Consider the following 23,963-nt stretch of genomic DNA (forward strand, 5'->3'; position numbering starts at 1 on the left):
GGAATATCCAAACTCGAAAATCCTATTTGGGAGAGCGTTGGGGGGGGGGGGGCAAACTGACTTTCATTGCTCAATTAATTTCTATAGTGTAACGTTATGTCTGGAAAAAGGGACCCCCCCCGGCCTATGATACGTGTTGAGAAATACAGTTTACTGTTATATACATAAAAGGTAATGGACACAATTTTTATAAAGTTTTTGTTTTTGTTAAAGTAGTAAATTGGAATGGACATTGTTGCATGAATGAAGCAAATTACATTTTTTACTGGATGAATTAAAATGTACGTAAAATCGTTGGGCTCATTTTCGTAGGTTAAAAAATATTTTTTTTCACGTTATAACAAGATTTAGAAACAGAAAAGACACACTCAATTGCAAGAAAACTTATAATTATTGCTTGTGATGGTCCAAGATAAAGATAGCCTTTAATCTTCATTGTATTGAATTTAAACTAGATCACAAACAAGAAAGTGGAGACTTATGCAAATGTATTGGTTAAACAGCAAGTTTCCCGTTATAACACGAAAGTTTCGCTCTAACGTTAAAGTTACGAGTTTATTCGCGAATTTTTTTAATCTATGAAAATGAGATAAATGGGCTTTCGTAACTGATTTGTCTTATCTAAGCCTGCTCAATAAATGCAAATTTATGAAGACATATTTGAGCTGTCCCATGCAAAAAGGGCCCTTAAGGTTAAAATCATCAAAATTGATTTTTAAATGGATTATGGTAGCACATAGTGTAAAATACCCAAATATCAAGTTTCATTCAAATATTCCAACTAATGACTGAGATACAGGCAATCGAAGTTTCAGAAAATATTGAAAAGACGCTAAAAATGACGTTAAAAAATGACGTTCTAAATGACGCTTTATCATTGAATCTTTTTATATCGGTATCGGTTCCCGGATTGAAAGGCCTTAAGCTGTTACCTGCAAACATGAACACATGTTACAAAAAAACAATATTACTTTTGTTTAACATGCAATATTTGAAATATAAATGTTTTCGTAAAATTAATTCTTAATCATGCACTAGATGTCAAAACCGATCAAATGATAAAATTTAAATAAAGATGATTGTATACTCGTATAAAGCCATACAGGACTCGGTATCAGACAAGACATGTAAGTACATTTAGGAAGTGTCATCATTTTTGCAAGTTAGAGAAATATTGTCTCTCTTGTAAATCAAAATAAACATCAATTTGAAAAAAATGATTAAAAAACCCCAATGAAGAATTTTTTCATTGACGAAACAGAGATAATGATTTTGCAGCGGTTAAAATGCTTTTGGTTTTTCCTCATAACGGTAAAAGCTTTAAAAAATGTGACGTTATGTTTGGCATGAATATTTAAACAGGGAAAAAGAAATTTTTAAAAAATGAAGAAAAGCTATGTGTTAAATATTTTTGACATACAATACATATTTTACTTACATAAAAATATTTTCTTTAAAAAATTATCCATTACGATAAAATGGATAATATTATTATATACGATAGCTGTTCATTGTACAACTAATGGTTCATAAGGCCATTTTAAATTAAAATATATCTAGATTCTCATTTCCTCCCAGCCAGTTTTTTTTTTACTCCCGCCTTGACTTTTTACTTCCATTTTTCTCAATAATGATCGGGATCGGTATTCATCTACCCGACTCAACTCCCGCGAATATCTGAATTAATGCATTTTTCAACTGGGTCATTAAGATTGGTGATTATGTGAAGTAAGAAATAAATTGACCCCTACTATGACTTTTATTCAGATTTTCTACTTAAATCTGCACCGATTGACCAGGTCAATAAAAAAAATCTGCAAAGTATAAAAAATATAAAGTATTAGCCGCCTCTCACCTCGATTTTCTTTTCTTCAAAAATTCAGATGAGAATCTAGGAATTTTATTTAATACGGTCTAATCAGTTTGATTTTTTTTTTTAATTTTGTGATTTAAACTTATATATGAAGGACTGCTTCTAAAGTGAATCAGAAATTTGATTAATTAAGGGTGGCGAATCCAGGAATTTTGTAAAGGGGGGCTGCACCGAAGCCCCAAATAGGTCTAAGGAAAGGCCGTTGTGGGGGTTTGGGGGCAAAACTCCCGGAAGGTGACAATTTTTCTTTTACAAATAAAAGATGTTTTTTCCTTGATATAAGAACAATAGACAAAAGTTTTACATACGAAAAATTGAAACCGGAGGGGGGGGGGGGGCACGCCCGATCCTGGACCCGCCTTTGATTAATAATCCATTTTTATTTTTCCTAACAAGTTAAACAAGCTTAAGGGTCTTGATGGTGGGATTCCCGTTCATTCTTTTGTGTCTGGGTACAATGACACAACAGATCTCACTTACTAAACATACCAATATTGATTGTCATACACTGAAAAAAAAATGATGCAGATAAAACATGCCAAGACAATACTTCTGGTCACATTTTATGTATGTTTCTTTTGATATTGTACATGTTATTAATTCCCTTCAATATTGTCGGCCCCATCCGTCACAATATTTGTACCGAGTATTTGAACCTTTTTCATCAATTTCATCTTGAATATTCAGCTAAATTTAAAACTGCAATTATGAGCGCGTCAAAATCAAATTCCTCCTAAACTGTCTGAATTGGAACTATAATTATTAGCGAACCGACTTATAATTGAGTATATTCGGTAAAAACTAAATTTTATTCAAGACGCTTCCTTGGAGTTAAAACATAACAAATGAACATTCGTATATGTCTTGCAGAAACATGCAAACTATCGGAAATTAAAGATGCAATATTTGATAAATTATCAATACATCTTATCCTCGGACCGTCATAATGAGTTCACAATGTATTTTGAAGTCTAAAAGTCATTGATTCATCAAGAGTACCCCTTCTTTCCGCCTAATTTAGTTTGAACCTTTTTGACACGGGCGTAGTCAGGCGTATGTTTTTATGCACAAATTAAACGTCCACATCAATTTTGAAAAAAAGGGAGAGACGTAATTTCCATGTATGCCCCTAAAACACACACATCATTTTGCTAAAATAAATGTGTAAATAAATAATTTTTTAAGATAAAAAAAAAAGATACATGTACTTTGAAACATTCGAATTAAGAGAAAAAATCAAAGAAAATTAACATAATCAATTAAACTGTATTTTGTATCATACTAAATCTTTCATATCCTTGCCTTTATATTGTGGCTTTCTGATTTGTACATGCTGTATTTATCTAAAAATGACTTAAAAACATTAAGTTAAGCTTAAAAGTCTAACTTGTTATATCTCTGAGTGGGCTAAATTGTGATGAAATTAAATGAATAATCTTGTGTCTACATGCATAGGCGTCGGAACGGGGGGGGGGGGGGGGGGGCACTTTTTTTTGCGAAAAAAAAATTATTTAGGAATTGAAAATTGGGATTTACATTTTTTTTTGTTTAGCCCCTCACTTTCGATTAGCCCTTTCAATTTCCTTCCATAGCCCATGACATGTACATTGTATCATCTCTGGTGGTATCGCCGACATTAATGAACATCACTGCTGTCTTTGCTCATTACCGTTACATTTTTTAAATTTTCATGCATTTGTATATACTACATGTACTTGTTAAATCTACCGGAATTTATTTCTTATAAACTGTGTGAGCATTTTCGTGTAAAATGAAAAAAAATATTCAAACGATATTGTATTCAATCTCTCAGATAAATTTTCCAGGATATTATTTTTGTTTACAAATTTTTTTTAATTAATTGTGATATAGAAGCAGGCATCTGCATCATGTGAAAATTACTTCCAAATGTAACATTTGTTAAATTAGTTAATTGAAGATGTTTTCTAAAGAACCATTATTTTCCACAGCCCCCTTTAATAGCATCAACGTCCCAATTAAAAAAAATTATATGGCCTTTTTTTATTTGAAGTATAATTCTAGGGGGGGGGGCTCAAAGATTTTTTTTTCATTTATTTTCCCGACTCTCCCCCAAACATTAAAAAAATTACACAATGTGTCTTTAATGTCAAATATTTCTGTAATTAAGGACAGACGAGACGTTCCTCAAAATCTGTTTTGTATATCTTCGTAATGTAGGAAAAATATTCAAAACTTTAAAAACATTCTGATTTCTAAACCAGTTTCTAAATGTTTTTGAAAAATCCCAACATTTAAATATTTGAAATTGGAAAATTATTTTTCTTCCCCAAAGGATTACATAAGAAAAACTACCCCTGGTATCTTGCAGAAATGCCAGGTAAGGTACCTCATTTTTTTTTTGAGTAAACATGTTTAAGTAGCAATACTTCAATGACAAACTCCTAGAAAAAATTATCTATTATTAAGGAACGTCTCGTCTGTCCTTAAATAGAATTGACTCGTGTCATTATGGCTGTGACGGAGGCAAATCGTCATTTATGACGTTTATACAGACAAAATATATAGATCTCAGTTCTCGCTGTAAAATCTTGTTACAAAATTCAGATGTTTACCTTGTTATGCATCTGTTTTACAAAGAATTGATCTGACACTAAACTTTTTCAAATTTTTTGGCCTCGCTAGACCTCAGCAAAATTTTAATCGTGAATGTGAACAAACCTGAACTTTAATTGTGGTAAAAGACTTTCTATTTTAAAATTTTCACTTTGGTTATGATGTTTTAGCATTCAAAATGATGTGTACATGATAAATGCGGAATTACATGCAGGTACAACCTCTATCAGTACGTAAACATGGGATATTAAAAAAATTAAATGATCGGAATAGGTATCATCTTTCAGCAAAATTTATGCTCATTATTGGAAATGTCCAAGTGAAACTAAGCTCTGTGCTAAAAAGAGATATTCCTTTAATTTAAAAATATTTGAATGGCTTTAGATCGTATACTTAATCATGAAAAAAAATTGATAACGTTCATATTAAAAAGGCGAGAAATGTCTCACTTGCAACTTGCATATTATGACGTTGTCTTTACCGTCGTTTTTCTCATTATGACGTCAAAGTACATAAGGGCCCTTTTCGCATGGGACGGCTCATTTAAAATAAATTAAGAGAACATGTATTGACCCAGGTAAAGAAAAGATTGACATGTTGAGAAGACCAAAGACAGGTGGGGGTCCGGCGCCTTCTTCTTTAACAGCTTCCGAGGACGCTCTGATGCAGGCCTTTGAAGGGCGACCACAGATAAGCGGACTGCCGGATGGCATAGACACAGACGCAACTGATGGTACAAACAAAAATAAGATGAAGCTTTCCATTTCAAATTTTGCTCAACCTTCTTATTTCACAAAAATTTAAAATTCTTTGTGTAAATTTAACAGAAATTGACAACGGCACGGCTTCTGCCTGTACATCTTCTGTCTGTACATCTTCTGCCTGTATATCTTCTGCCATCTCTGAATCTGCTACCCCCAAGACTGCAGCCACTGGCCATCAAGTCTCTTCTAAAAAGCCAAAGAGAAAAGGAATCAAGGATGCGTATAAAGAAGAAGATTTGGAGAATATGAAACTGGATAATAAAAAAATTAAGCTCCATATTGAGAAATTGATAATTGAAAAGCAGAAACTACAGGCAGAAAAGGAATTAATTGAAATTAAGAAGGCGTTTTTGGTCCGTCAGTTCGAGGAGCGATATCCAAATTCGATTATTTATACAAGTAATTCAAGTCTGGGTAATGAATTGTAACGTTAATTGTTTCAATTACGAGTGTAATTTTCTTGGAAAATTAAATGTACATGACTTTATTTAAGAAAAAAAATACATGAAACCTATAATACTGGTAAAAATAAATACTAATACATATAACGTTAACATTTATCTGTTAATTATTGCCAAAAGCTATTTTAAGGCATACCAGCATTTAATATTGTGTTATGAAATCTTATATTTTATCTGGCGAAGGGTACCTGTAAAATGTGAAACAAAATAAAAATGAACTGAAACAATTAAAACGCCACATCTTCCGAAACAAAACGAAATCAAGGCCTAACGAATCAAAATCAAAACGAAACCTACCGAAAGCAAACCAAACTATCATAATCACAAGCACTTGAGGTATGGATCCCCCTTTCCATATACATGTACATGTAGACAAATAAGGACTGAAAATGAGAGTACAGGCGCGGATCCATGCAGGAATTGAAGTTAGAGGGGGCGCCAAAAGTAGGTAAGGGGTCTGGGGCCGCCTTGAGGCCCCAAGTGGGTCCAGGGCAAAGCCCTAGTGGGGATCCAGGGGGCGAAGCCCCCGGAAGCTCCTGGATTCTAGAGATTTTGTAGGGTAAAAATGAGGTCTATCGAGTATACATATTTACATTTCCTATACGAAACTGATCTACGTTAATTTTGACAATTTTAGGGGGGGGGGCGCGCCGGGTGCGCCCCCCCTTAAATCCGCCACTGGAGTAAGACATAAAAATTAGAAACTACTACATATACTGAAATATTATACATGCATAGTACGCTCGCACATATTCGCAGCTCTCAGCAGTTCCTTCATGTAAATATATACATCACTAAGGAAACATTTTGTTAATTTTGTTTCGTTTCGTTAATTTTGATTCCGTTTCGTTTCGGCAGATTTCGTTTCGCTTCAGTTCGTTTCGTTTCTATTTCGTTTCGCACAGGTACCCCTTTGTGAGTTTTGTATAGGTAATAAAATATCTTACTTAAGTGAAATACCTATCTACTATGTGATTGCGCATGTTCAATCCATCACCAACTACATGTAATGCATTGTCGTTTCCACCAAGCAGTTGAACTTCATCTTGTCTACAATCCACGATATCACCCCTGTCTGTTCCAATGTTGTGCAATATTGCACAAGCAACGATGTATCTAGTAGCTTGACGTGGGTCTGTCCTGATATAGAATGAATTACAGATTATTTCTCCAATTAACGGTTGTTGATTTATTCTTTGTCCCTACTGACAAAATAAAATAATTGAATGCAAAATACTGATTAAGTTCAACGATCTCTTTTTAACAAGTTTTTAAAATTATTCTTTTTTTTTAATTTTCAAATGCCAAATACCTTAGTACCCCTTGTAGGCATGAAAATCTGCGCTTCAAAATTCCAAACGTTTGTTCTACTAGTACCCTTGTTTTACAAAGTGATGCATTGAATCTCTGTTGTGGGACAGTAGAAGGGTTCAGAAACGGTGTCATAAGATACCTTTTACACGGATAACCAGAATCTCCGAGTAGAAATCCGTTATATTCACCTATAAGATGTAATACAGAATCACACTCTGAAAAATGCAAATAATTTATTGGTTTGTTTTTTGAAATGATAGGAAAGTGATTGCAAAACAAGTACTGTACCATTCTCAAATTTCTGACACAATGCAGATTCGCGCCATATTCGGCTGTCATGAACGCTGCCATTTCGCACAAATACTTGTAATTCTGAAGTTGGCATCGCAAACAGCCTTTAAAATAATTTAATATAAAACGAAACATAATTATACATGTGCGTTAATTAATCGACAACATCAACATGCACAGAATTGATGGGGGCAACCCCCCGTGTTTTACAGTAATAAGATTAATGAAGCGACTTTGATCCCCCTTCTCTTTATTTAACAAGTAGGATTTTGACAATTTCTTTTCTTGATTGATTAATTCTCACTCTAAAAAGTCTAAAATCCGTGCTCATTATTTTAAAACATCGCAAAAAATATACCTGTACGTTCAACGAATGGAAACCTTTACGATTGACATAATCAGGTTCGTTGTCAGTAGGGGCAATAATTCCAATAAATGTGCCATCAACACACCTTAAAACGTTTGGAAATCCTATAAGAAAAGATCAAATTAAATGAAAGCATGCATGATAAGTCTAACTCATTTTTTTCGAATCTTAAAAAAATAAATAAAAAGGTATATATTTTTTTTCTTCTAACACATGAATGAAACTACGTAAACCGTAACCGTTTGTGTAGTTCTATAAGTATCTCTTACATGTTGAATGTTTTCAAACCATAAAAGTCTGTAACGTCCATATGAAAAAAAAACTTATTTTAAAGTTATTTGAGTAGATATTTCTTATAATTTGACTTGTCATGCAATCTAAAGAGTAGAAACACATAACGGGCACCTAAGCCTAGGTAGTAAACTTGTACGAGTTGTCTGTTCATTGGAGTTGTCTTTCTTTGAAAAACAAAACCGAAAGTACAATGTAGACGAAAAATGAAAAGGACATTGATAATTTGATTTCATTGGGAAGATGCGGTTTTTTTACCTGCTATTTTCAAAAATTGTTGTTTTGTTTCTCTGGCACGGTTACCCTTGGGGAAGGTGATACAATCTGCCAGCAAATGAACTATAGCTTCACAGACTGATCGACAACATCTTCCAGTAGTTGTTTCAGACACTCCAATGCTGTCCCCGACCAGTCTGTGAAACGCCCCCGTTGCTAAGAACCTCAGGCAGGTGAGAATCTGTAGAATGGGAGGTAAGGCGCTGTTCTTTGTAGTATTATGCATAAATGCTAGACGTATTTTGTCCAAAATATATAAAATAGTAGGTGGTCTAAACTTATACCTATCGAAAATCTCATCCTCAGAATACTCCTCTAACGGATTCATTCGGTCTCTTATTACTCTTTTTGAAATTCTACGAATATGTCGCATTTGTCTTCGGCGGCGCCGTTTATGTCGTCTGTGAGCAGCCATTTTTATTGTTTGAGTATTTACTTGAGAAAGGTCAAGATCTATCTCAAATAATTTGAGTACGTACTCAATTTTTTGACTTGAGTATGCACTCAAATATTTGGTGGCAGTGACTTGAGGCTGAGATTATGGGTTTGAGAATTTTCTCAGATTTGAGGCTGAGTTTTATACTCAACTAATTTTGGTGGCGGCGGGGCAAGTTCTAACAGTTGGTAGCATCTTCCTTGAATTTTAAATGTGCAAAATATCTTCCAAGACTTACAGCTGATAAGGTTGAGATTATCTGGTATCAAGTTATGACCTGTACCCAGGATCATGAAAATTCTTAAGTAGATAATTTAAAAAAATATTTTTTAATGTTGATTAACAAATTAAGGTGTTAATTGTTATCTGCAAAATTTAAGATTCATTGAATAATTAATAATTATTTTATAGGCGATTAAAAATTTGAAGTAGTCTTAGTCTGTTTCTTGACCCTCGGACTACACACTTTTTGTGATCCAAAAGATATATTTGCAAATTATGCAAACTTTCATTTTGCAATTTCTTGATTTACTTTAGCTGAAAGAAATAAGTTAATGATTGTTGGAGTGCAAGTTTATTAACAACTATAGAGCAAGTACAATACTTATCCTCAGGAAACAAAGGTTCACATGGAGCATGATTTCAAGCATTACAAAAGATGCTTTAATGAGACAAAGAAAAAACAATTTAAAGAAATGTTATAACTGCAATTCTGTTTTCCTATACATCTATAATATGGTTAACTTGCCGTCTCTGATGTAAACAAACTAAAAAGACTTTAAAGGGACTACAAACTGAAAACTCTAAATAGTTCTCGTGTTTTCATATGAACATAAATATGCAAATTTCACACATCTCCGATGACATGATCATAGTGAACTTAATGAAACTAATCAATAAAATTTTTTATCATATACTTAGTAGTAAATACACCGATTCTGCACGGTGTGATACGGGTGACGTCACAATACCCCATATCACGGACCGGTCCGAAAAGCCATATCACGTATCGGACCGGCGGGCCGAAAATCCATATCAAACCGGAAGTAACGTTTGTATTAAGTTTAAAAGTTAATTTACTAGATTTTATTTAAATATTCATATAAAATAATTCTTCAATGACATTTGTGGTCTTAATTTTTTTCCAGTTACCTAAAATTGGCTCTATTAGATTTTAAAGAAAACTGTCACTAACAAGCACAAACATTCTTCAACGACCATATGTGAACTCGCATATTAAGTATTTTAAATATATGATAAATAGAATACTACATACTAAAATCCATATCATATGTCACATCAGCCCTCGGGCCCCATATCAGCCCTCGGGCCTTCGGCCCTCGGGCTGATATGGGGCCACTCGGGCTGATATGACATATGATATGGATTTTAGTATGTAATATTCTCTATATATTCACTCATTTTACTTTTAAAACTAGACCCTGATATTAAATTTTCATTCCACTTGAATTTACAAGTTGACTTTTGAAGTACCACTGTCCCCATCAGAATTCTTAAAAATAAACAACAAAAAATTGAAATTCCAAGTGTCACAGCTACTATGCGGAAATGGAATAATATATTGCAATCAAAAAAATGAAAAGTTCCAACAGTATTGATCCTCAATTTTGTCTCAATCAATTTGCATGCTGGAATTTTGTTAATTTTCATCATAGTCAGTGTGCACAAATTTGAACTTCAGAATTAAAAAAAGGCCACATATCTCGTGTTCAGGAGCAAAATATGCCTTATGTATTTTTTGAGTGTCAACTTATTATTTTAACAACTGCAAGGTTCAGTCTGTAGAAAAAAGTTCACATCATCCATTCATTGGGATTTTCATAAAAAGATAATTGAGACAAGTCCTTGTACTAGAAATAAGCAGTATATAAATGCAATATATCCTTCTTTGGATAAAATATAACTCTTCGACAAAAAATTCAAAGGGTATTTCTTGTTCAGAAACTTGATCAATTTAAACTGCATTCTTTGGAGGCATTTTCGGTGGTGGGAAATACTGGTAACACTGGATCCTGAAAGGACAACTTGTAATTAAATTACCGATAGAAATACATCCTCTATCTGATCAGAATCTTCAATGGCTTGCGTTGACCCCGAGGGTAGGGTGGGGCCAAAATTGACGATCAAAGTTTCATATAGGAATATATAGGAAAAAACTTTTAACATTTTTTTCTCAAGAACCACTGGGCCAGGAAAGATGAAACTCATGTGGAATCATCCTCAAGTAGTGTAGATTCAAGTCTGTTCAAATCATGACCCCCTGGGGGGTTAAAATTCAAGCCCCCCCCCCATCTCAGTAAGCTTTTAGTTCTGATCTGATATGTGTTTGATATATTGATTGTATACTGTTGAACGTCCGTGTCCAGAATATTTCGCTGATATGGAGACGTCACCATTGCCGGTGAAGGGCTGAAAATTTAGACTCGGCACTTACGGCCTTTGAGCAGGGAGGGATCTTTATCGTGCCACACCTGCTTATGCGGTCTCATCCGAAGGACCGTCCCATTAAGTCGCCTTTTACGACAAGCAAGGGGGTACTGGGGACCTATTCTAACCCGGATCCCCACCGGGTGATCTGATATGTGTTTTCTCCTAGCCAATTGCTCAAGTGAGCGATTTAGCCCCTGGGCCTCTTGTTGACCCGTCTGTCAGAGTGTCAGTCATTCAGTCCTTTTTTGTCAGCGCAACTCCTCATAAACCGCTGCACAGAATTTCGTCAAACTTTGCAGGTATTTAGGACACAATGTGTGATGTGCATATTACAAGGAGATTCCGATTCCGTAATTTTTCCGGGAATTTCCGCACTAAGAACTTAGATTTTCGTCAAACCTTTTATACAGTTTGTCAGCGTAACTCCTTATAAACCGCTGCACAGAATTTCGTTAAACTTTGCAGATACTTAGGACACAAAATGAAGATGTGCATATTACAAGGAAATTCCGATTCCTTTATTTTTTCCAGATATTTCCGCACTAAAAGCTGAGGTTTTTGGCCATACCTTTTATATAGAAATAAACAGTTTGTCAGCGCAACTCCTAATAAACCGCTGCACAGAATTTCGTTAAACTTTGCAGATATTTAGGACACAGTGTGTAGATGTGCAAATTACCAGTAAATTCCGATTCCTTTATTTTGCTGGGAATTTTGGCACTTTTCAAATTAGATTTTTGGCCATACCTTGAATATACAGATGAACATTTTGTCAGTGCGACCCCTCATAAACCGCTGCACAGAATTTCGTCAGACCTGGAAGATATTTAGGACACAATGTATAGATGTGCATTTTACCAAAAATTACGATTTTTTAAATTTTTCTGGGAATTTCGGTTCTTTACAACTTAGATTTTGGGGGATATCTTGAATATAGTAATTAACAGTTTGTCAGCGCAACTCCTCATAAACCGCTGCACAGAATGTCATCAAACTTTGCAGATATTTAGGACACAATGCGTAGATGTGCATATTACCGGGAAATTCCGATTTTCATTTTTTCCAGGATTTTCAGCACTTTGAGTTTTTGGGGAGCGTGGGGTATGTGAGCTTGCTCACTTTTTCTCTCATTATTATACTATGGGTTAAAAATTCATCAACAAAACAAGTACCTGTGTTATAATCTTCTTCTCAAGAACGGAGAAAGTTTTTAATATTGAACTTCCTCTTTTCCAGCCAATTATGTGCGCAGGTGAATGGTGTTGTCCATGGGCCTTTTGTTTTTTATATCCAACAAAATAATTAAATAATCTTTGGTTATTTAAATAGGCAGCGCAAAAGCAGTGGAGCAAGACATGATTGTTGAAATGGTAAACGAGAAAATGGATGAAGGCATTCGTACAGCTGCTATTGTTGTTCGCTGTCTGCGTGATCCCCATATTTAAACTTGTTTAACATATGTTCCTAATGTACATGAGTTTGCATGATTTTTTATGAACATTGTATAAAACAATGTGCAAACGCGTCCGACCCATATCTTCCTTACGGAGGAACATTAGAATCTACTACTCTACACAAAGATTGCCCATGACCTGGTGGTGTGTCTTGACCTTGACCCAAGGTCAGTTGGGGAAGTTAAAGGTCACTAGAGGAAAAAATTCTTAATTTTTGTAAGCTCCATATCTTTCTTATGGATAAACTTGGTAGGTGCTCATTTAACAAAATTTAACATTAACAAATGATGTGTCATGGCCTTGGTTCAAGGTCATTTGGGGAAGTTCAAGGTCACTGGAAGAAAAAAAAAGTCAGGCCAGATATGTTATCTAGAGGACATATCAGCTTTAATGAGAACGATTAAAGATGAGCAAGGCAGAAGATTGTTTAGACCTACATAATTGGGAGCTTCTTTAGCAGACTTGCTTTGAAGAAAAGAAAGGAGGGTACAAGATTAAAGTAAAGAGGATTTTGAGGCAGAGGATGATGTGAATATTTTGAACAACTCGCAGCGCTAGCTTATATGTGAGGGAGTAACTACCTTCTAATTTGGTATTTTCGACTGTTAATGCTGATTTAATGGTCGCAAACTGAGTTTTAACAGCAAGCTGAGCGGGTAAAACGGATGTTTGCGACATATATCTAGCTGTCTGTCTGTCTGTGAACTTTTCACATTTTCAACTTCTTCACAAGAACCACTGAGCCAATTTCAACCAACTTTGTTAATAAACATCTTTGGGTGAAGGGGAATTTAGATTGTTAAAGTCCCGTTCCAAGGCGAGATAATCAAAAAAAACCAAAATACCGTGAGGTCATTAAAAAAATTCTACTTCTCAAAAACCACTGGTCCAGAAAAGCTGCAACTTATACGGAAGCATCCTGGGGTAGTGTAAATTCTAAATTGTTCAAATCATGACCATGAGGGGTAGGGAAACGCCACAACAGGGAATCCAAGTTTTCATGTTCAAACACTATATTTGAACCTTGTTCAAGTTTTTCCGTTTCCACTACCTCTTCATTGCTGTTTAATCGCCGATATATGGCTGAAATATTGCCGATTCGGCGTAAAACATTAATCAATCAATCAATAAATCATTGCTGTTTACTATGACCTCAGGCTCCTTAAAATCTTCCTATAAAAACAGAAACAAAAATATATAATTACTAGTAAGTAAAAATATCCTAAAAGCAAGTCGAGCGATGCATTTTGGCAATATGTAAATACGGAGGAAATTCGAATTTTATTACTTTACAACATTCTTGAAAGAATATTATCATGATTATGATCCACGTAAGAGATGATCTTGTTCGGTGTATTGCAACATGTTGGCTAGATTAAGCAACAATTTACTTTGAAATACATTTCATTAAATTTAGGATTTAAATATTTTCATGCATTATGTTATTTTTGCACATCATAAAGCTTTGCATTCTCTGTTAAATTGGCTTTATTTTTATTACGCTCACCTAATTCCGATTTTTGTACATAATGCATTGCACAGCCATACACGATAATATTACTACTTACTAAATATAAGGCGTATACCATGGTATACGTCTCTGATATGTATTGAACATCTCGTTTAACTGTAGTAAACAGTAAAAATTCGAACTAAACAGGAAGTAGAATTGTAACATCCAAAAAAATACGTCTGAAGATCCGGATTTTTTTCATATCGCGTGTTTTTTTTTCAATCATTTTATAAATGTACCCGAGTTTTTGAAGCTGTTGATATCGGTTGTGGGTTATATTGGTCACATTGTAAGACACCCGTTGAGTAATGATGCGTATCTTCAGCATGAGTTTCACCAGACGTTATGGGGTTAATATTTCCTTGATCACTTGGATTTGACGCTACAAAAGGCTCTTTTTCAACCAGTTCGCTTTCCCAACGTTTATATGGTCCTCTCCGTTTTTGATTTTTTTTTCGGTCCCATCGCTGAAAAACCGCTGAAAAACTCCTGCCAGAGTTCACAAGATCTGCGTTGACCCCCTGTTGACTATGTTGACTGGGGATCAGTTTGGGAAATCGTAAAACAATTATCAGTGCACTTTATTTTGTATGGAAATAAATTCCCCATTATGAATCCTAAATGAGCCTCTTGCACACCAGGGATGCGGCGTGTTTCTTGATACCACAATGGTCAGTTTCCGAGCATCGTTATCAGTTTAGCCACACCGTCCATACTTGCAAGATACTCAGTAGCTGCTGCCCACTTCGAAATCATGGAAATCCTGTATTTTTTTCACAGAAGATGCAAGCTTGAGTGTAGTTGGAAAAAAACAACAAAAGTTTGAAAGTTATCAATGACGAGTGGGAGCCAAGGGGAAAAGAAGAGATGTTCTGGCCAGGGAAAAGCGCAGGACAGCGGATCCTGTTTCATGGCACAATTGTTAAAATCGGTGGTAAGTCTTATAAATCATGTTACAATCAATTTCTTGAAATCTAAACTACTTTTTGAATATGAAACAATATAAAATAGATAGAAATTTTATCAGTTAAAATTAGAATTTGAGATAAGACCTATAACTTGATGTGGTAAAAAATGTGAATTTCTGAATCACGTGACAGGAACTGGCGCGCCATGCGCTCTTTGTTCTAGGTTTGCGGAATATAAACTGGTTCGGGGGGGGGGGGGGGTTACTATGGTAATCTCAATTGCAGAAATAACACTCCTATTATTCTTTCCGTACTTTTTTTTAAAAGGAAAAAAAAATTGGGAGATTTAACTTTAAACCAACTTCTAAACATGCCGATTGGGCTTGCTTGGCAGACTTCGCCCTTCCCCATCTCCACCTCGCAGCATCATAACTTAATTTAACTGATCTTATAAATAAAACCATTTAATGTTGAGTTCAATTCATTTACACCGAAATGGTTCTACGCCTCTGTTTCTTCACAAAATCCACCCCCTTGTTCTCGAATTGTCATTGGCTGTCCCAAAATAAAATCGATCAAGGTCAAATATGGCGGACAAATACAAGAACCGATACATATGTAAACATGGTTTACAATTCAAGTTGTTACGCTAACATACATGCAAAATGACCAAGATATTAATGGACTATTCGTTAATTATGTATCTTGTGTAACTTCAGGTGAACGAGGTAAGGAATGATAATGAAATTCTAGGCGTAATTATTAAATTGAAGTCAACTTCACATAAAACTTACACACTGTGTTCATAGTAAGTTGATTTACACTTTCAGATGAAGATACTTTGAATGTGTTTGCCACCCAGGCACATGCCAAGTTTCTGAAAAAGGCCAAAGATGTAAGTTCTGTCCCAGAGGAACTTTTCACCTTTGAGGTATCCACCAGTAGTGCCAAGCATGATCTGAAGAGGAACAGACAGAAAACCCAAAGGCTGAAAGAATCTGAATAGCAGGAGGAAAGTTCCCCAGCACAAATTCAGGCAAAAAACCAAGAAAGGAAAGCACAGAGTCTGGGCAGAATGGCAGAGAAACAGATAAAGGATTGGAGGAGAATGAGAAGAAAGAAAAAGGTACCAAAAAAAGTTGAAAGCAAAGAAAGTTGAGGTTATACCTGAGAAGCTGAAATCCCTTCAGTCAGAATGTTCCTTGGCTTCCCAATTTACAAGTTCACATTCAACAGCACCACCCCTAGCACCAGTTGATCATACCCAGGAAACAGTGTCATCGTTCACTCAACCACTGGACAAAAACCATGTTCCAACACCTTAACCCCAGCAATGTAAAGAAACTCCAACACAACCAATTCTGCCAGCATCAACATATATACAGCCTCTAGAACCTATGAAGACAATACAAACAACAAGTGACATACCATTTCGGAAAACATGGGAAATGTGTAGCGATGCAATGAATTCCATTCAAAATGTACAAGGGTCTACATCACCTACAAATTTTCAGAGGACTTTTTCTGAAATACCTGGTAATGTATCAATATACCAATGCATTTTAATCCTTGATAATGAAGATAATAAATAAAAAGGAAAAAATTCTATGCAACTATAACTGAAAGAAGCATACTAATTTTGTACAAGTCTTTACAATGTTTTAAAATTCCTTTTCAGTTCCGTCAGATGAGATAATTAGGGTTTTGGAAGGAATAGTAAGACCTGATGTGCCAAACTATTTGAGGATGCTCCTGCACCATCACTACTGGACGAAAAAAGTGCTGAGAATCCCAAATTTTACTGATAAAGTTTGATAATTACTGATACTGTGCTGTTGTTGCTGATAAATACTGTCATTTACTGTTATTAGGTCTTTCCATCTTTCTGTGGAAAGACCTCTTGAAATGCTTCTGTAAATTAGGTCTTTCCACCTTTCTGTGGAAAGACCTCTTGAAATGCTTATGTTTATTATTCTTTTTCTTCCCTTAACTTTTGAAACCACAAGACTTATCAAAAAACTTGATAGTTCATGATATTGGATATTTAAAGTTATTCTGAAAATCGACCCAAGAAGTTTGATCTTTGATCCCTTTCGAAGTTATTGCCCCTTTCATTGTAAAGCTTGTTATCGCTACTTCTCCGAAACCGTAAAACGCAGAGGTTTGAAACCTTTAGCAGTGTCTTGGACTAATCAAGAGGACTCTTCACTCTAACATTGCAGACGAATTTGTAAACCCCTTCAATGAGTTATTGCCCCTGAAACTTTTTGAATTTTACAAATAATTTAAAATTTTCAAAACGACAAGTCGTCGAGACATGGAACCAACTGCATAAGATTTATTGACCTTTGACCTTAAAATTCATGTAAAGGTCAAAGGTCAAGGTCAGTCAAGAAATGAGAAATTTAGCTCTTTTTATATCTCTTTTGTCTCTCAAGATATACTCAATGTCTATGCATCACTGATATGCACTCTTAAAACTATTTCACAGATTTCATTCTTGTCCCCAAAGATCGACCCTTTAAAAGTTATTGTCCCTTGTGCGAAAAACCTTGTTATCGCTACTCCTTCCAAAGTATACACCGTAGAGACACCAAACCTTCATTAATGTATTAAGGGTCTTTAGGCCTAACTTCACTGTATAAATGCGAAAGGATCTGATGACCCCTTATATGAGTTATTGCCCTTTAACTTCTTTGTACTTAATATAAAACCTTATAACTTGAAAACTATAAGTCGTAGAAGCATGGGGTCAATTGCATTGTGACCCTTGACCTTTGACCTTGAATATTTTTTCAAGGTCAAAGGTCAAGGTCATTCCATTTTTTTTTTTTAGATTTTCATTTTTTCTATTGTTTAGGACAGTTTTGGTCTCTAATTCTAAAAATCTTATTTTAGGGAGTCAGATATAAAATAAAATTGAAAAATTCAAAGAAGGTGGAAAGACCTCTTATTGTTCTGTGAACAATAAGTCTCCTAGTTATTATTTTTTTTATTATTTTTCCGCTACGGACTTTTGAACCGAAAGACTTACCGAAAAACTTTTTAGTTTATGATACTGGACATTAAAAGTTATTTCAAAAAACAACCCAACGTATATGACCTATGACCCCTTACGGAGTTCTTGCCCCTTTTACGTAAAACCTTGTTATCGCTACTCCTTCGAAACCGTAAACCGTAGAAATATGAAACCTTCACTAAAGTCTTTGACTCATTGAGAGCACTCTGGAATCTATTCATTGGGAAAGTCTTCGGTGACCCCTTCAATGAGTTATTGCCCCTGAAAATTTCAAAACGAGAAGTGATAGAGACATGGGATCAACTGCATAAGATTCATTGACCTTTGATCATGAAATTATTGCAAAGGTCAAAGGTCAAGGTCATTCCAAAATTGAGAAATTAAGCTCTTTTTATATCTTTTTTGTCTCTTAACATTTACAAACTGTCTTAGCATCATTAATATGTACTCTTAAACTACTTAAAACGTTAAATTCGTATTCTGTAAGATTGACCCCATTAAAAGTTATCGCCCTTTGTGCGAAAAACCTTGTTATCGCTACTACTTCAAAACCGTACACTGTAGAACATACGGTGTGCGAGGAAAGTATTCGCTGCATCATATCCAAGCGGATTGCTTTAGGGATTATTGCACGCTCACCCCTAAATAGAATTCCATCCTGAACACTCAGGTCATCTCTAAAGTCAAATTATGGTCTTGCAAGGTGAGGGACTTCTTCTCGCTTCTGAAGCCAACCATGAAGTATGACATCCATGAGAACTTGTAATGACTCCTCCTGATAGCTGTGCTTGCGAATCTCGGAAAGTCTAACATCAGTCATGGGTAATTACTGCACCATGTTTACAATTTGTAAGTCCCTTTCGAAGCTCGTTGTCCCTGTTTCATTAAGGTAAGCTCGGCTTAATGTATCTGCAAGATACATAGTCTTTCCTGGTTTATAAGAAATTGTGTACTCATACTGCTGTAACCGGGGCAGCATTCGTTGAAGACGTCTGGGTGCTGCTAATAGCGATTTCTTCACGATAGATTCTAGAGGCTTATGATCACTTTCCACATGTACTAAGCGTCCATAGGTGTACTTGTGAAAACGTTCTAAGCCAAATACAATTGCTAGCATCTCCTCCTCGATTTGAGCGTAACGAGTCTCTGCATCCGCGAGATCTCTGCTTGCGAAGGCTATTGGTTGTCCATTTTGCAATAGACTCGCTTCTAATCCTGTTAGCGAAGCATCACATAGGAGTGTCAATTTCTCTTTAGGATCATAGTATTTCAAGACAGGACTTTTACAAACAAGTGTCTTGATCTCTTGTATTGCTTTGTCCTGGGCTTCAAGCCAGCTCCATTCTTCATCTTGAACAGTCAGTTTCCTAAGAGGTTCTCGAAGATCGCTAAGCCTGGGAACAACAGATTCGTGTTCAGCTTTAATTGTTTAGTAAATACTACGTGTCTAGAGTTTTTTCCCATGCATGAGAACGATTAGAAAAAGGCAAAAAATAAAAAGAAAAGAAAAGAAAACAATATTTTATAAAGAGTGTTTAATAAAGTTGATATACATATATTTTTTTATAGATGCAATTAATTGAACATAAATGGTATCTGATTTCTTGGCTATCAAAGGGCGAATAATGTTTATCATAGTTTCATGAATGAATCGGGGATAGTAAAAAAAAGTTTTTTAAAAAACGTATTTTCCATGAGGTACATTAATAAACAAAAATTGTTTCAGTTATTTCTCAGGTGGCAAGGGATGTTTTGGTGCTGATAATGGTAGTAGTACTATGTGTCATTATGCGGAAAATTCGTGGTGCTCAGGACGCAACATCTGTTTGTGATATTCAGAGGACTCAGAGACCAGATTTTTGTGATTTTTGTTGCCAGCATTGCCTACCTCCCAACAAGAACCACTGACCTTGTTGCCACAAATTTCAGAAATTTTATATTATAATGAAATTAATTTTATTAATATCAAATGCAGATTTCAAAGTATTAATTTATTGACATTTTCGTGACATTTTGGAAAAATTAGAGCCCCGTCCTAACACAAGAAGCCCTATTAACACCAAGATAGAGATACCAGGTGATTAAAAATCGCTTCACACGTATTAGCTTTCCTACAAAAGCTTGTCTGACGTGGTTTGTTTAAATTCAAAAGGGGGAAAAAAATCAATGTTATTAAATGTAATTCATACGTAGTACCTTACCTTAAATAATTTTTCTCGTTGCACTATCCCTCCCTTCTGCCTGTGCAAAGTGCTATGGAATTAACTTTGACTTACAGACTTTACAGTTAAATCAAATATTAGAAATAATATTAGAATTTGTATATAAATATTAGCTTACCTTAATAGAGATAAATATCGGCTAAGTCAAATGTTTGATTTTGCATTTCTGTAAATATAGCCCTCTCTAATCAAAGTCTGGACAAAGAATGACCATAACAAACACCAAATTTTGGAGGGGAAAATAAGTAAAAAACAATGTAAACTTCCAACCAAATATCAAAACCTTCAAAACCTAAGGCAATAATAATGAAGTACAGATGCTACATGTACCTGTTCTTCCTGGGTGACCTTCAAATATTCTTTAGCAAAACATTTAGAGAGACAGAGAGAGGCGCATACGTATTTTAGCGCAAACGTAAGTGGGAATGCATTGGCGCAAAACATTTTAGCGCTGGCACTTGTCAGTATAATATATATATATGTGATTTTTTTTTTGAAAGAAAAAAATTCTGATTGAAAATTTGACTCTTCTGTAAAGCTTAAAAAAAGTAAGGAATATTTAACATTACTAAATAACTTTAACTTTAGAAGAAGCATAAAAAGATTAAAAATATCTTCTCACAAACTCAAAATTGAAACTGGCAGACATATTGGACTTGAAAGAGATAAAATAATATGTGAAAAATGTTATTTGAATGTAGTGGAAAATGAAATACATTTTACCATAGACTCTCCTTTTTACAAAGAAAGAAGGATCAAATTTCTAAAAGAAGCACAAAATTATAATGAAAAAATTCATAGCTTAGATAGTTCTCAAGTATATTTTTGGATCATTACATGTGAAAATATGAATGTCTTACTTCAACTATGAGAGTACCTTTCTAATCATTTGATACAACATTTTAAAGCACAACAAGCATATGATATGTATTTTTATTTAAAACACAAATTACTGTGTTTTGTTTATCTACTTTTTAATTGCCTTTGTCTACACAAGTACCTTTCATGCCTCTCTTGGGGCCCTTAATTGAAAAAAAATCTTTGTTTATTGTCAAAATTAATTCTATCAATAAATAAGCCGATGTAGGGTTTTTAGTGCCGCTGTGGAACTCTTTGTTGATTTTAAATTCAACGCCAATTTGGCTGCTCAGTACTGCAGTTACTGTAATTGTTTGTTGGTACATTTCGGTAGGTTGTATAATAGACTGCTCGCATAATCCAGGTGACTTATTAGAAGGGACTGTACAAGCTGTTTACATGAATCCACGATTAAGTATCGACGAATATATCTGATATTATAAAGATTTGATGTTACATTTTTCACTAACAAAGTTTCTAAAGCTTATTAACTGTTCATCCAAATAACATACTAGATATTTAATACACGGAAGTGCATTAACATTTGAACCAACCACATTAATGGATTTGGTAGTTTAAATTCGTCCAGTCATTTATTTCCGATAGGACGGTCACCAAAGTTTGTCATACTTGATGTTCGTCATCTTTGCATTAACGCTATGATACACAGAGTGGTCATCTGCATAGCGAAGCAGCGAGATTTCATAATCCTCGATGAAACATCGAAATGTACAAGCGTAAACTGTATAAACTAAAGAACTAGGCCACATATACTACCTTGTGGTACAGAGAAATCCAATTGTCTAGGTTGTGATTTTGACGTATTTATATGTACTTCTGCTGTCCTGGAGGAAAGGATTAACATTGTAACCATAGCAACAATGTACTAGAATTATAAGTTACACATTATTAGTTATTGTATTATTAGTTTGTGACCTAATACGGATTCATACAGGGTAGGAAACGGAAATCCGTATTGAAAGGGGCAAAGTTACTCAGTAAGCATTTGCTTAATGTTTTTTTAGGGGGGGGGGGGGGGCTGCAAAACGAAAGCTGTTCATATGGAAATACCTAAGATTTTAGTACCGGAGCATTTTTAAATGATACAAACACAGATTGCAAAAATATTTTGTCCACCAGATGTTGGAAAACGTCCCAAGTAAATGGCTAGTAGTTTCGGATCCTTTAATGCCGATCAGTTCAATAATGAGACAGTTCTGTTTTCTATCTATGCATTAAAAGCGGTTTTGCCAGGTGAGCATTTAGAATGCTGGAGAAAATTTTGTTGGCATGTAAAATACTCTGTACACGAACTTTATCAAAAATATTGTGAAGATTGCATATCTTTTGTTAATTTCTTTTTGTAAGAAAGTAGAACAGGCATTTGGAAGTGAATGTATCACTCCAAATATGCACTTGTATACTCTTCTTGACAAATGTTTATATGAGTTTAGACCTTTGTACTCATTTTGGCTTTCAGCTTTGAAAGGAAAATGGGTTTTTTTGGTCAATACCCACCAACAAACGAAATATTGAAATTCAGCTCATGAGAAGGTTTTTGAAAAACAGTCATGCTGTTGACCTCTTTTTCTGATGAAATTTTAGACTACAATTTGGACCAGACTTTACAAAAAAACTTAAGGTCTTGCACGAAGACGATGAAGGACGGACATTATAAGTCAGATGAACACAGGTGCCAGTTATGAGCTTCTTAAAATGTCATCTTAAGATGTCCATGTTGAATCTTTGTGTTGGAAAATAGATTCATTTGATGGCGTAAAAATAACAACACTGAAGAACTGTACTTTAAGTGAAAGAGATGTATTTTTTAAAATAAGAATGTACAATGTTTTTGTATCCAAACATTGAAGAAAGTAGAATCATTGTCTGTAGTACCTGCAGATCTACAAAGTATGTAGATTTGTTTGGTTCAGTTTTAGGCATCAAACTGGGAAGAAGTAATAGGTCCTAAATGATAAATGCATATTGGTATAAAGATAATGGACCATCATGGGGAAATTTGTTATTACGAAGATATTGGACTCCCACCTAGACCAGGACAAATCGAAAACATTTTACTGCACAATATGACAGGTGATGGAAAATCGTGTGTGCATCTAATAGCTGAAGTTCATTGATTTTCAAAGCCAAATGGATATATACAAATTAAATTACTATGGAAAGCCAGTTGAGGCATGGAGTTGTGATCTTTTTGATGTTGAAGGACCATCATCTACAAAGAATTACATCTAAAGAATGGGTGGATTTTACTGGCCAGAAAAAATGCCGTAAATTAAGTTTCATAAAAAAAATTTTTTCCCATCATATAAACACCCATTATTTTAACTGTGTATTCATGTTAAGGATGTGAAATTTAAACACTCTTTTCAAGGTAAACTAAATAAATGTCGAAAGAATGGTGCCTGAAATTTTCTAGAATATCAACAGATAAACAGAGTCACGCGTTTTACTTCGTCTGAATACATAGTCAGCACATGTTTGTTGGATGTTCTTAAGAAATCTGTATAGTTGTATATTGAACAGAATAATGTTATATTACAAGAGGCCCAAGGGCCTTGAATCGCTCTTCTGATTAATTGTACAATTAATCTATCACTTCTATTTGAAGCCTCTAACCCTGAGTATTCTAAGACCCAAGTTGCATCATCTGACAAAGTTTGATGATTCTTAGCCAATTAGGACTGAAAATATTTTTAATAATAAAGCTATAAAAAACCATAAGTACATCACAGTGACCTATATTAAGATTGAAGTTTTCTGAAGACTCAAGATGCATTAATAAACAAAGATTGAAGATTCTAAGCCAATAAGTATTTGAGATTTTTAAAAGTAGGTCACTGTGACCTACT

At 34.7% G+C, this 23,963-nt stretch overlaps 1 protein-coding gene and 1 pseudogene across 1 annotated transcript; one reads left to right on the top strand and one right to left on the bottom strand.

The window, feature by feature from the left end:
• The first annotated feature begins 4,225 nt into the window (after positions 1-4,225).
• LOC134278951 (uncharacterized) lies at positions 4,226-5,660 on the top strand. The gene is made up of 3 exons (XM_062761259.1): positions 4,226-4,232; positions 5,046-5,223; positions 5,282-5,660. Exons 1-3 carry the CDS (start codon positions 4,226-4,228, stop codon positions 5,658-5,660), a joined length of 564 nt encoding a protein of 187 aa, XP_062617243.1.
• Positions 5,661-5,856: 196 nt separating this feature from the next.
• Positions 5,857-8,647, bottom strand: LOC134278952 (putative nuclease HARBI1; annotated as a pseudogene).
• Between the last annotated feature and the right edge of the window lie 15,316 nt (positions 8,648-23,963).

The sequence above is a fragment of the Saccostrea cucullata genome, unplaced genomic scaffold, assembly GCF_032062105.1.
Source record: "Saccostrea cucullata isolate Sc308-1 unplaced genomic scaffold, CSIRO_AGI_Scuc_v1 ctg6622, whole genome shotgun sequence".
NCBI classification, from domain to species: domain Eukaryota; kingdom Metazoa; phylum Mollusca; class Bivalvia; order Ostreida; family Ostreidae; genus Saccostrea; species Saccostrea cuccullata.